This window comes from Ascidiella aspersa, chromosome 7 (assembly GCF_963924565.1).
Source record: "Ascidiella aspersa chromosome 7, kaAscAspe10.2, whole genome shotgun sequence".
Lineage (NCBI taxonomy): Eukaryota > Metazoa > Chordata > Ascidiacea > Phlebobranchia > Ascidiidae > Ascidiella > Ascidiella aspersa.
Window position 1 is genome coordinate 22537375 of NC_139453.1, and position 12833 is coordinate 22550207.

The 12833-nt window shown below is 38.6% G+C and overlaps 1 protein-coding gene across 1 annotated transcript in view; it reads right to left on the bottom strand.

The window, feature by feature from the left end:
• Window positions 1-12833, bottom strand: part of LOC146138362 (protein CMSS1-like) — a 76786-nt gene that overhangs the window by 26388 nt on the left and 37565 nt on the right. Inside the window, exon 2 of the mRNA XM_083394887.1 lies at window positions 5411-5526. Within this exon, the coding sequence (XP_083251013.1) occupies window positions 5411-5526 (116 nt within the window). The remainder of the gene's footprint in view (window positions 1-5410; window positions 5527-12833) is intronic.

The window sequence follows — 12833 nt, forward strand, 5'->3', positions numbered from 1 at the left end:
ATTGTTACCAGGCATATTATTAATCAAACAAGTACCAGAGGAGCTGTTTTTTAATTGAATATACAGTAGATTGTGTGGTGAATAACCAACCAACAATTACAAGGTCCCCCACAACTACATGCTACGATCTAAGCTGAAACACTTTCGGAACTAAGGTATCTACCGCAGACCATAAAATGTAAAAGAAAGATTTTGGCTTTCGTATCAGATGATCTTATGACTGTTTATGAAAACAGGTATAAAACATAAATTCATTTCTTAAAATATTTTTTTTTTTTTTATATTTTATTACAAATATTGCAATTTTACACATGTTTGCTTTTTGAACAGAAACTGATGATGCCTATTTATAAGGCGAAATTTATATTTTTGTAAAATTTTAAGAAACGATTTTGTTTTATACCAGTTTTCATCAACAGTCTTTATTTTCATCAACAGCCAAGATTATTACTACAAACAATGTATAACCCAAGACGTAAAACGACTGTGTACCACTGGTATACAGCGTGCCCACCAACCGACGGTTTAAGCAACCTTGATCATCGTACCGAGCAACTTACCAAAAAGGCAAGTTCCATTCGCTATACGAGTTCAAGTAGAGAGGCGACGTGCAATCAAATCAACCAAGAGGCCCCCGGTTACAAATTAAGGGACGCACTCCACGTCATTTGGACAAATAATCGGCGAGCAGCGCGCGCTACCGCCAGGCATTGCAGGAGCATCGCGTAAACAAAACGGGTCCGGGACTAGCGCTAACGTACAATGCACGCAGCAGCCTACGACGACAACAAACTGCAAGCGCTGTAGCCAGTGTCAGCAGCATAGAGTAGAGCATAGGCGGGCAGGAAACAGCCAGTTTCCTTTAAAAAGCCTCAAAAGCGATCGCGCTTTGGGCTCCCGTAGAGGTTATTTATAATTGAGTCGACACAGCGCGTTACGTTTCAGGCGCGTTACGGAAGATCGTGCGGTGACGGCGTTCGATGGACAGAGGCGCTTCATTGTGAGGCTCGTAAACGCCTACAAAGCTTTGCCATTTAGTTGCAGAAATGAGGACAGCTGCGTTTAACGAGCGTTGAAAAATCGTTTTGGGAGATACAACTCCTTTAACAGAAATTACGCTGAAAAGTACTACAGTGACTTTGAAATTGACTTGCTGCAGCTGGGAGGTAGCGCGTATGACTTTATTACGCGTGGGTGGCAGTTCTTCTAGTAGACCAGACTTGCTGTATCTGGAGGCTTTATTTATTAGCAGTCAGATTTAACTAGTTTCACATTATATTTGGGGTTTTATTTATTTGTCCTATATAGCCTTGGTTTTGTCGGCAAATATACCGAACATGAAGCTTTTCCATATAGTTTCAGAAATTTAGACGAATGCGTTTGCGAAGCGCTGAACAATATTATTTTTTTGAAACATGTCATATCATTACGGTAAACCGAAGTACGCCAGCAACCTGCGAGTTGTAATAGCTGCGAGGTAGCTATTTGACTAGTAGGTGGAACCTCTAGTTGCACAGGCGTGCAGCATGTGGCTATATTTAATAGCTGTGATGTTGTCGACTATATTTTGACTCTTTGCTTTTAGTTCTTTTCAGCAAGAACAACCAATGTCGTTTTACAGGCTAAAAACCAGGTATTAAGGTTGACTGATTGTTCGTCTTATAGCGGTCGGTGGTTTGTACACTGAAAAACGATTTTGGCCAGCTAAAAGGACTACAGTATTACTGCTGCTCTTAACTCGTTTGTGTGCCAACGACGAAAAGGAATCCAACTTATGTTCACACGTTAAACGTATACACACGCAGTTCCTATATGGCAACAAAAGGAAAAAAGCTAGTTATAGGGTTTCATGAATTAAAACAGTGTTTCTCAACCTATGGGTCGCGGCCCGAAATTGGTTCGCCCTTTGATTTGGTTGGCTCGCCGACTACAGTAGTTCACATGGTTAGATTTATTGCGATTAGAGTTTCGCCCGATATTTCTCAAAAATTTAAGAAAACTCTAGAACAGATGCGAAGACATCTTTCATCATTACTAGATTTCGAATTTTATTTATTTTCTCTTAGGCCTTGTTCCCTTTTTCAGTAATGAAATTGGGTCGCCAAAGCTTTGCTGTTGTACTTGGGACGCCACGAAAAAAGGTTGAGAAATACTGGGTTAAGTAAATCGGCCTAAAACAGCTCAGTAGCAACGATACATCCCGGCGGTAAAATCCATGTACATTGTACAGGATTGACATTCAGAAGACCGCACTTTTACTGTGCGTTACCGTAAGGACGTTCGACCGTTTTGTCGCACAGAACACGTAAACACGACTCTTATCAGCAAACAGTGCGCGCTGTACAAGGTGCCTTATCTGGAGGTCTGTACTGAACACAGTGCGATTGGCGGTAACGCACAGAATAGGTCAGGCAAATTCACCTATACGCTCGAGATATAACCTAGCTGTCACAACAAGACAGTTCGCTTTGCGAATTAAGGTCGAGTGGGTGTTGTGCTGGACAAAGGGCAAATATATATTATAGGTTAAACGATAGGGCAGTGTTATCGCCTGAGTTTTGTTGTCTTTTCGGCCCAAATCCGAACGGGGTTTGTTACAGTTGCTACATTCAGTCAAAAATTGTCACTGGCTGTCACGCTCGCTTAAGTTAAACCGTTGCGATCAATAAATCACGGAAGAATAGAATCGCCTTAATATACGCGGGGATTTATGTCGAATTTTTTTTGCATTTCTTGGCACAATAATGGGTTTTAGTTTCCTTTACTAAAAAACACTAAGCCATAGCTACTATTACAAACTTTTTGTTGACCTATGAAGAAATGTAACAAAATAAATTAAGTCTCAATCGGTTGTTAAATTGAATAAAGTTGGTTTAAATTACACATGACAAAATTAAGACATTTAAAGAGCAACGTATGTTTTTAAAAATAAAGCATTTGGGACAGGATAATATGTTGCATATAATGTTTAGCGCATGCAAGTTGTGCGTGCACTATTAGTATTTAAAAGTGTTATGTATTTCTTGTGTTATCGAAAATACCGCTACGAAGTTTCGGCAGTAAGATGTTCGTCCACAAAAAAATGTTAAAACTGAAAAATATTTCCAACAAACGTTATAAGCTGTAGCTAACGTTGCAAACAGTGCCACATTGGTTAAACAAAAAAACTAAAGAACCTAATATTTTTTCAATAGAACGTTGTTATCTGATGTTAAAGATCCCGCATCTTGTTCTACACTGAGAAATGGACACTTTTTTAGTAAAAATCTAATTAGAATGGGAGTTATTTAAACAGCAAACTTAATAACAGTCAATCGAATCAGGCCGTTTTGTAGAGAAATGCACATGAGTAAACTTCTCCTATTGTTTGTATTATTGTTAGTAACGAAAATACGGGTAGAATTATGGTAAAATTATTTCGTTATGAGGCGGAAGTTTATACACCCATATATCTAGGTGATTTGAGTGATTGCGAAAGTGCACGTGTGTAATGATTAACTGGTACCACCTCACTTACGGGAAGCGTCATGTTACAAACGGCTAGGGGTAGTTGAAATAGCATACTAATGAAGTAATAAAAAGCTTCCTACAATAAAAATCTTTAACCAGAAGCCTTACACGCACCGATATGACAAAATATACGTTAACCTGGAACAGGCCGTGCGTTTTTATTGCCATATAAATTGTGTCAGTTGTAAGATACTTTTCTTACAGCTGTTCCTGTAGTTAGGACAGAACTGTTTAGAGCGGTCACGGCTATTTTGTATACACTGTCGAAGTGTTTTTGGGGGTACTTACACAAGTCATCATTTTACAATTTTTCGGGCTGTTAAAGCGAAATTTAATGTTAACAATGTAGTATTATGTTTGTGAAGCATTTGGGGAGTTATTTATTTGTTGGTCTTAGTAACGTTGGCATCAGCAGCTTATTTCTGTCGACATTTTCTAAATTTTAGTAAACAAAACTGTCAGAAGGAAATTTAGATTAGATTAGGATATATAGTAGTGGTGAGTTGATTTGCTACACATATGGATAAGGAAAAATAAACCAAATACGGCGAACGCAAAACAAAACCTCATCCTCATCATGACCGGCACAACGAGGGACCCTAAATACCTTTCAAGTTAGCTGTGTTAGCGAAGGTTAAAGTCCGGTTTACCATTCATGCTTTTTTACGATTTCTGCTTATTTCTCGGTTGTGTGCTTAGTTTGCCTTTATTGTATTGCTGTGGATGATTTTGAACAACTAAGCAAACTCGCAAAGAACTTGTCAAGAGGAATAAGTAAAAGTTTGCATTGAATATTTACGGGAGGTGAACTGCTATGTCTTAGATATTACCGTGCTTGTTGTACGGTCTTCGGAGATGGTAACCCTGGATATTGTGGAACAGCAAGTTAGCGTTCTGTGTTGCAAATGGATCAAAGTAACTGATCCGCTGCCAAGTGCAAATCAATTTCATTTTATTAAGTGCATTTGATTACCTTTGCAAACGATTTTTAGCGTGCGCTATATCAGTGTTTGTCCCCAGTCCACGAAATGCACTAAATTATGGAAGCATACACCCTGTTGTGCTGCAAAAATAACTATTAACCGTTATGAAGAACTACTTAGTACCTCACAATAACGATTATCAAGAGAAATAATTGGGTAGGATGTCACAAATAAAATATCTCACAAGCTATCAAGGCTACGCTTAAATACATGTTGTGCGATGTATTTTACACTCCAGCCTGGTATTAAACCTGTTTTTATTAATTATGATACCTGATCATAGGCTAATTGTCCTGCGGTATCTTATAAACCCCAGTACACTCCATCAATGTGCACCCTTTAACAATTCTGGTAGATCCTGGGGTATACAATACACCAGTGTTGTAATGACTTGTCATTAAGTCAACTTAAGTCACTGATTTCAAATGACTTGACTTGACTTGACTTGACTTGACGTAAGGACAACTGACTTGTCTTAGACTTAAGAATTTTTTTTAAATAACATCAGATTAATTTAAAGGTACTTAATTGAAATGTATCTCAAGTTTTGCACATTTAACACTTTTATTACTGTATATTACGTTTGTGTTATTTATTAGTTAAATTGGTGCTTATAATCGGACAAGTATACCAATTTTATTAGTTTAAAAGTTGACTTTTATGTCCATGACATGATTTGAAATTGACTTGCTCTCATAATGACATGACATGACTGGGACTTGACTTGGGCAACGGATGAGTTGGACTGGGACTTGGGTAATATATGCAAAAAGACTTGACTTGGACCTAAGTTATTTTTCAAATGACTGGACTGGGACTTAAATGACTTGTTTACAACACTGCAATACACCCGGTTGAAAACCACTGCGCTATATCATCCTCGAATTCAGAAAATAAAACACTGAGCAGCGTCTTACCTTTCGTCGACGTTTCTTTTTGGGTGGAACTATAGGTTCACCGCTACCGGTAAGAGGTTCGGAAGCACTGCGTTTAGTCGCTTGTTCCGTTTGGTCCTGCTGGTCTTCCTTTGCATCTAGAAATAATATTAAAAAATAAATTAAGGAGCGATTTACGTTTTCCTGAATCAAGAGGGTTTTCATTATGTTATTTTAGAGGAAATTTAAGATTGACCCCATGAGAACGAACAAGATTCCGTCAATTATAACTTTCCTGCTCTGAAGAGCGAGGCGTTTCCAAATTTAGCTTGAATTTCTTGGTATACTGGTTTTAAATCTTTTTTAATTCATGGCCCCTTTAGAGAGACAATAAAAGTACAAGACTTTAAGTTCCTATTCCGTTTCGTTTGTTATTTTATTCGTCACGTAAAACGATCAGCAATTTACAGGACAAATGGGTTGTGTTTTGAGCTTACGCTTACAAGAATGCTGTTGAAATATAACCCCTGTATGGACCGGGTAAACATAAATTGCGACAAAATTGCAAAGCTTCAACCCGATTTATTAGCGTAAATAAAATTTTAAAGGCAAGTTTCGGCCAGTTGACAGCTTCGGGCGTAAAACACTGTTTTTTAATACACGTACAAGGCTCTATCTATAAGCTCTATATTGGGTTTGTTTTTCGCTACGATGCAATTATTGACGTTCAATGCCACTGCGGTAAGATGCTACAATCAATAGAGAGCCCTAGAAAACGAATAAACAACGACCTGAAAAAGCGAACATCAATAATTGATGGTATTTCATGCGTAATTAAATGACAACGTTTTGAACTTGATTACAAATGCACCTTAGTACGCTTCTAACGAGTGTGATTTGTTAATGAAGGATCAAATTCAGTCGATATTGAAACAATTACTGAATGGAGGAATGTTTGTATTGCAGGCTTCTGTTAGGATAAAGTAAAGAACAAAACATTTCGTCTAACACAAAATAATATTACTAGCATAATAATTATAATCAATCCTTGGTTTTTCAGCGCAAAACCGTTTGTGTTAGGGTCTTAAAAATTGACGAAAGAGCTAATGTTTTACCTTTTTTCAACTAAGACCCACTACCTTCAGAAATGTAACTGATGTTGATGTCGCTGGGGGTTACATAATGGAACAGGCAATAAACAAGTATTTCATAAGAAAACTTATAATACATCGATCTTGCGAAAACGTGTTTAGGTCACTGTAGGAGTATTATAGGCGTCCGCCGTCCATGTTGAATTCAAGATACTTGTTATTTTCCATTAGAACCATCATGTAGCAACAATTGCTCGCGTTTTAGGAACTGCTTAACGCAATACGTCTTGCCAACACCCGTTACCGACTTAGGGAAGTCGAAAACGATTTTTTTAGGTTGTATAATTTTCGTAGTGTACACTGCACACAAGTGTAAACTGTATAGGTTGTAAAACTGTGCTCTTTACAAAATAGGTTTTCCAGAGTAATTTGTTTTGAATATCAGCTACGGGGTCCACAGCAGAAGAAACGTTGAAAAACAGTGTCTTTCCGAAGGCACACTTTAACAATACTCGTACTATTTCGTCAACGCCGTTAACGTGTATATCGCAACAGAGTAGGAAGTCTCGCCGGGTTTTCGAGCGTGTCGCAAAGGTCGTAAAGTGTCGCGCGCCTCTGATTTAATTGTCGCCCTCGATCAATGCGACACGCGCGCGCGCGACAGCACGCTACAGCTTTAACTGATTGCATTTCGTTTCGCTTTCGCCCGAGCTGCGTTTTTTCAAAGCACGCCTGGTCGCCTCCAATACCGAGAAACTAAACGCGACATTTGCGTTAGCGAGCGGGTGCCAAGTGCTGCCGAATTAGTTTCGACGGAGAGCCGATTTTCACCCAGCCGTATGAAACAGAAATGGAGAAATTAGGGCCTAATCAATATTGTCGGAAAGAGTTCAGTGGTGAATCATATGGCGATGAATTATATAGCTGTGCAGATAATGGGCTGTTAGTTAGGCTGACTGGTGTGTAGATGAGAAATTTGGTCGGAAACTATTTCTTAAACTTAAGAGTTTCAGGCTCGGGGAATTAAAGATACTGATTTAACTTCCGAGGATCGTCTACCATAAAAGCAGCATAGAGTTTGAAATTTTACTTTTGAATGCACAGCAGAAGCTAAGATGTTGTTACATAATGTATTGATGCAGAATTTCCTATTCTAGCGAGCTCGTCGAATTTTAACTGAAGAGATTCGTTTTCCAAGTGAAGTGTAGACTTCTTAGAGCGTGGGAAATTAGATAATATACGTTAGCCTGTAACAGGCCGTGCGTTTTCATTGCCTATGAAATGTGTCAGTTGTAAGATACTTGTCTTACAGCTGTTCCTGTAGTTAGGACAGAACTGTTTTTATACACTGTGGAAGTGTCTTTGGGGGTACACACAACTGTTTATTTTACCTTTTTTTTTCTGATAAAATAGGCTGTTAAAGCGAAATTTAATGTTAACAATGTAGTATTATGTTTGTGAAGCATTGTGGGAGTTATTTATTTATTTGCCTTAGTTACGTTGGCATCAGCAGCTTATTTCTGTCGACATTTTCTAAATTTTAGTTATACAATAAAACGAACATACTGTCCCAGCAGCTTTTAACCTAAGAATACAGCGAGATATCAACGGGAAAGGCCACAGATTCAAACGAGACCAGAGGGAGCCATAAAGCGACGCAATCCATCGTCCGAGCCGTCCATGCAGGCGCGATAAAGCCACGTAGGATATGGGGGCTAATGAATGTTTAAATGCAAGGGGCGCGGGTCTCCGACAGGCCGTATATCATCGACCCGGGCAGTGGTAATCGAGGCTTTGCTGTTTGTTGTGCGATACGAATGGTGGCTTAAGCGAGGTTTAGGAAATGTTTAGGAATTAGTCTCGTATTCTATATACATATTGACATGGTTGCCACACAATTTTATGAAACAAATTCTAAGACTTTTCAAAGAAAATTAGTAGTTTTTTTTAGAGACCTAAAATTGGAGAGATCGACGTTTGTTAAATAAGATTTCTTTTTAAAATAAGATTCGAAAACAAAACAGTATAAATGCTATGGTCAACACAATTAAAAAAGACATTCCAACGGCACTCGACATAATATAAATTCAAAGACGTTTGGGAAAAAAGTGGGTTTTCAAATACTGTTGTTTAATAACAATGTCTAAATTTAAAGACATTCAGACTTCAGAGACTTTTAAAAATTAATAGACTCAGTGCCAACCATGTTTATATACGCCCGCACTTGAGCAGTACACTTGAGCAGGCGTTTAAACGTGACTGGCAATAAGAAACCCCAAGGCAACACTTTTTTATTATTTGTCAAAATGTTTTCTTTTCGATGAAACTTTAGGGCAGGGGCGTGCAACTGTTTATCGCAACGGGCTATAATATATAGTTATGATGGTGCTGCGGGCCAGACAATCGAACAACATATACATTTTTTGAACAATTTTTTCATTAAAACAACGTGAAATAATAATAAATATTTTAAACACTGCACCTACATAGTAAGATCACGACCATGTTACTGAATCATTACCAGCAGAACAAACAGTTTGACTACAATGCACACTATGACGCAATAATGGATGTTTGGTCAGTGTGACGTAATACAAGTTGAAAAATGCCAATAACTCCGTTACAAATAACTTTTCCAACAGTGAAAAGTATTTAAAATTAATGGGCTACCTGACGAAGTATGTGCGGGCCACGTAAATAGGTACAGCGGGCCGTGCTGTGGCCCGCGGGCCGTATGTTGCACGCCTCTGCTTTAGGGCAATGGTAATTGTAAGCATGGTTGACTTCTTTTTAAGTCTACAAACGTGTCTATTGTAGCCCACAACATCATCGGTTGTACAGCAGTATAGTTTGTCAACTTAATACGTATAACACATTTTCAATTATGGCGACCTTCCAAAATTATTTAAAGACAAGTTAAGTCCTCATAATTGTGGTGCTAAATCCTTTAAAATATTTTTTTACATTTAAACCTTTGGATATTCCAACATACAACATACGCCCAAAAGCCTCGATTATTTTAAGTGGAAATTGTAGCGAGCGAGAAGGAAAGATTAAACTGTAGTTAGCCACACAGAAATTAAACATTTTCGCATACACGACATTGCGACCGAGTCACGTATTTTTGTCTTAATCATAATATATATCCGTCATCATAAAACATAAACATATATTTGTACTTGCTCTCAATCAGCTTACTTGTCCGCATTGTTTTGTTTATTTTTAGTGACTAGCAAATAATGCATTGTTTTGTAGTGAAATAAATTTCTTTGAAGAACTTACAAATGACTGACTTTGGTTGAGACAGGAAAGTCGAGAACATATATTATAATAGAACGAAGTAAATGGTTCTCGGCATTTAAACATGTTTAATTCGTGGTGGCTCTTTCAAACCAGTTGCTTTTGGGTCGTTTGTGTCAAAGAACTACCATGCAGTCAGTAAAGGGCTATGATTTCTGGGGTAGTATAACAGCAATGAAATTCTGCTGAACCGTAAAGCGGCCGGAGAGATTGGTGTCCCACATATAGCCTGCAAATTCCATTAGAAGCATATCACCTTTTGCAAATGCGTTTTCCTTTTACAGATTGGACGTTCGCACGCCTGATAATGCAATTCGCTTGTCGGTAGCAGACTGCTTAGGACATTGCTGGCCGCCTCTGCCAATTTGGATTACTGTTTTGCGAGACCGGAAAAGTATGAATGGGATTTAACAGGAAATAAACAAGAAAAAATGCTGTGTTCGAAAAAAATTCCGCTGGTAAGTGTTGGTTTATTTGTTACTTTGTTTGTAAATGTATAAAGTGGTAGTATTGAAACCAACTATATAGACGCCTTAGCTTAGACAATCCGACAAAATAAAAGTTAATAGTGCGGTCGTAACTGTTTCGTATAGGCAAGCTTGCACTTGAACAAATATAGACAGACATATAGTGTTTTATTATACTTGACTACCATGACAATATTTGCATAATATGGGGAAGAGATTTGCTTTAACAGAAACTACAAATTTAAACAGAAATCTGCAGTTTTAAGTTGCGCTGTGGCAATAACATTTAATACTCACAGCCTTACACTCATAAGAAAAAAGTTTGTAAAATCCACTCTTTGTTTGGTGGCAACAATTTGGAGAGTGTGGCCTATAGCGCCAACATTGGCCTACTTTAGTTTCGACCTTTGCAAAATATGCCGAACATTGGTATTTACCGAGTATTAATTTAAATAATTTAAAATCAAGGCTACATGCCAGGTCAGCATAACAACGGCAATTCTGCTGACCAACAATGTGATTTATCCGTAATTTATAAACAAAAGACTTCTGGTCAAGAGCGGTTAGTTTTTTTTTCCAGTTTTTTTTTTGCAAACGGTTAATTTTTTTTCAATATAACCAGCCATAAACTTTGGCACGATTTAACTAAAAAAAACAATTTATTGGTGAATAAGCGAAATGCCCTGTGATGGGAACACATCACTTTAGATCGCAGGTGGCCTGCTTAAGCAGTTTGCGCGAGCTATCATCAAGGCACCGGGCAAGAATTCGAACAGGGGCTGGCCTTTAATAATTGATGCCCAGTCGGAGTTCGATCGGCGGTGGGCCACCTACTTTTGTCGGGCCCATGACGGCCACCCCACGTCGCTGCCACCAAAGTCGAAGAGATAAGTTCACGTTCGCCGACTCATGCTGCTCCAGCAAGCAGTCGTCGGTCGGTTAAGCGTTCGCAGGGCCTCGCGTCTAGACTGCGCGAAAATCTCTACGGGGTTTTATTGCAAACGTTTTATCGAAACTGCAAACCAAATGCTACCACACAAAGTTGCCAACAAAGTTGTATTCGACTGGGAGTAACGGTTTTGAGGTTGTGTGTATATAAATCACTCAACTGTATTTGCCACACCGGGCCAGCATCAAGATAAAATATTCTACTTTGCGTATATAGGTGTTTCGTTCTGAATCAACCTTTTTATCGTTAAATACAGCTAAATAAGTCCCGAACTTTTAACAGGGAAATTTGCGTAAAAAAGCTGATGTGCAACTGCTATTTAAAGCCATTCGAAAAACGCAATTTCAAACGATTTTCATGCTTCTTAAACAATCTTTGGTCAAATTTTGTTAATGTTGTGGGTGACTGTTTAGAAAATTAACAGTTAACCAATGATCCTACAATGAGCAAGTTCCGACGTAGTATCATTAGAAGTCGTTAAGGCAATGTTTTATATGAAAACAATTAGCTGATGTTATTACCAAGGGCAACTTACTACAATATGCTTCAAATCCCATAGGCACAATAAAGCAACCGATTTACAAGAAAATAATTGTTTTGGAAACGAATAGTCGTTTGGTAATGGTGCGGTGTCATCATCATTACTGCTTTCTTGGTATAAAATTAAGTAAGTAGCAGGGATATTGTTTGTCGGTTTTGGAAATACTGAACCAATTTTACAATACGATAGGAGATGTGTATGGTGTATTTACAGTATCAAAGATAAATATTTTAAACAACGCTATTTGCCGCCCAGTAACTTATCACAACTTGGTAGTCTACGCCGCCACAACAATTGAATTATAACTCAAAGGATTCTGTCAAATATTGTACACCAAAAAAACAGAACCTTTAATTTGGTTAGCGGTCGATTTTATTAGGTTTATGAGTCGGCACTTGAGACAAGCGTGGTGATAGTGGCTCGGTGGCCACTCATAACCGTCCATAAGCCTTGGTCGTCGGTGCACAAAACACCACAATGCAGCTAAATCAACAGCAAACATTTCTGTATTCTGTGGACTTTTGTGAGCGGTCAAATACGGGCATGTGGTGTGCTGATGCTGGACGTTGGCCTCCTGTGAGGAAACAAAGGCTTTCAAATTCATTTAACACAGTACTTGAAAAAATACAAGTTCAATAACGTATAATGTGAACTGTTTGTTTGTCAAAAGTTGAACTCGGGGCAACTGAAATAATTACCCAGTGTTTGGCTACCTAGCGCAATTTAATTTTAGGTTGCATTTTTTCCTTGCTATTAAACGAAACCTTCAAGAGGTAGTAAATTTGTCTCGCCAAAAAAACTATGAAGCTATCGTCGAAAACAAAACAGGATACAACAGGCAATTAAAAAGGCCGTGACCAGACTGCGTATAAGGCCAAGAACAAAACAAATGCGAGCGTCGGTGCAATTCGTAAGAGTCGCCGACATTTAGAAATGACGCCATTGGGCCACGACAGGCATTCGTAGGCTTTGCCTGCCTCAGTCGACGCCACAGTCAATAAGCAAAAGCGGTAAGGCAGCACTTAGCCTCCACGGCTCGTCTATCAGTGTGGGAGATAGGCGACTGGCTGCCACTGCTGCTTTGAATTAACAGGCGACCACCACATGTTTTGGAATT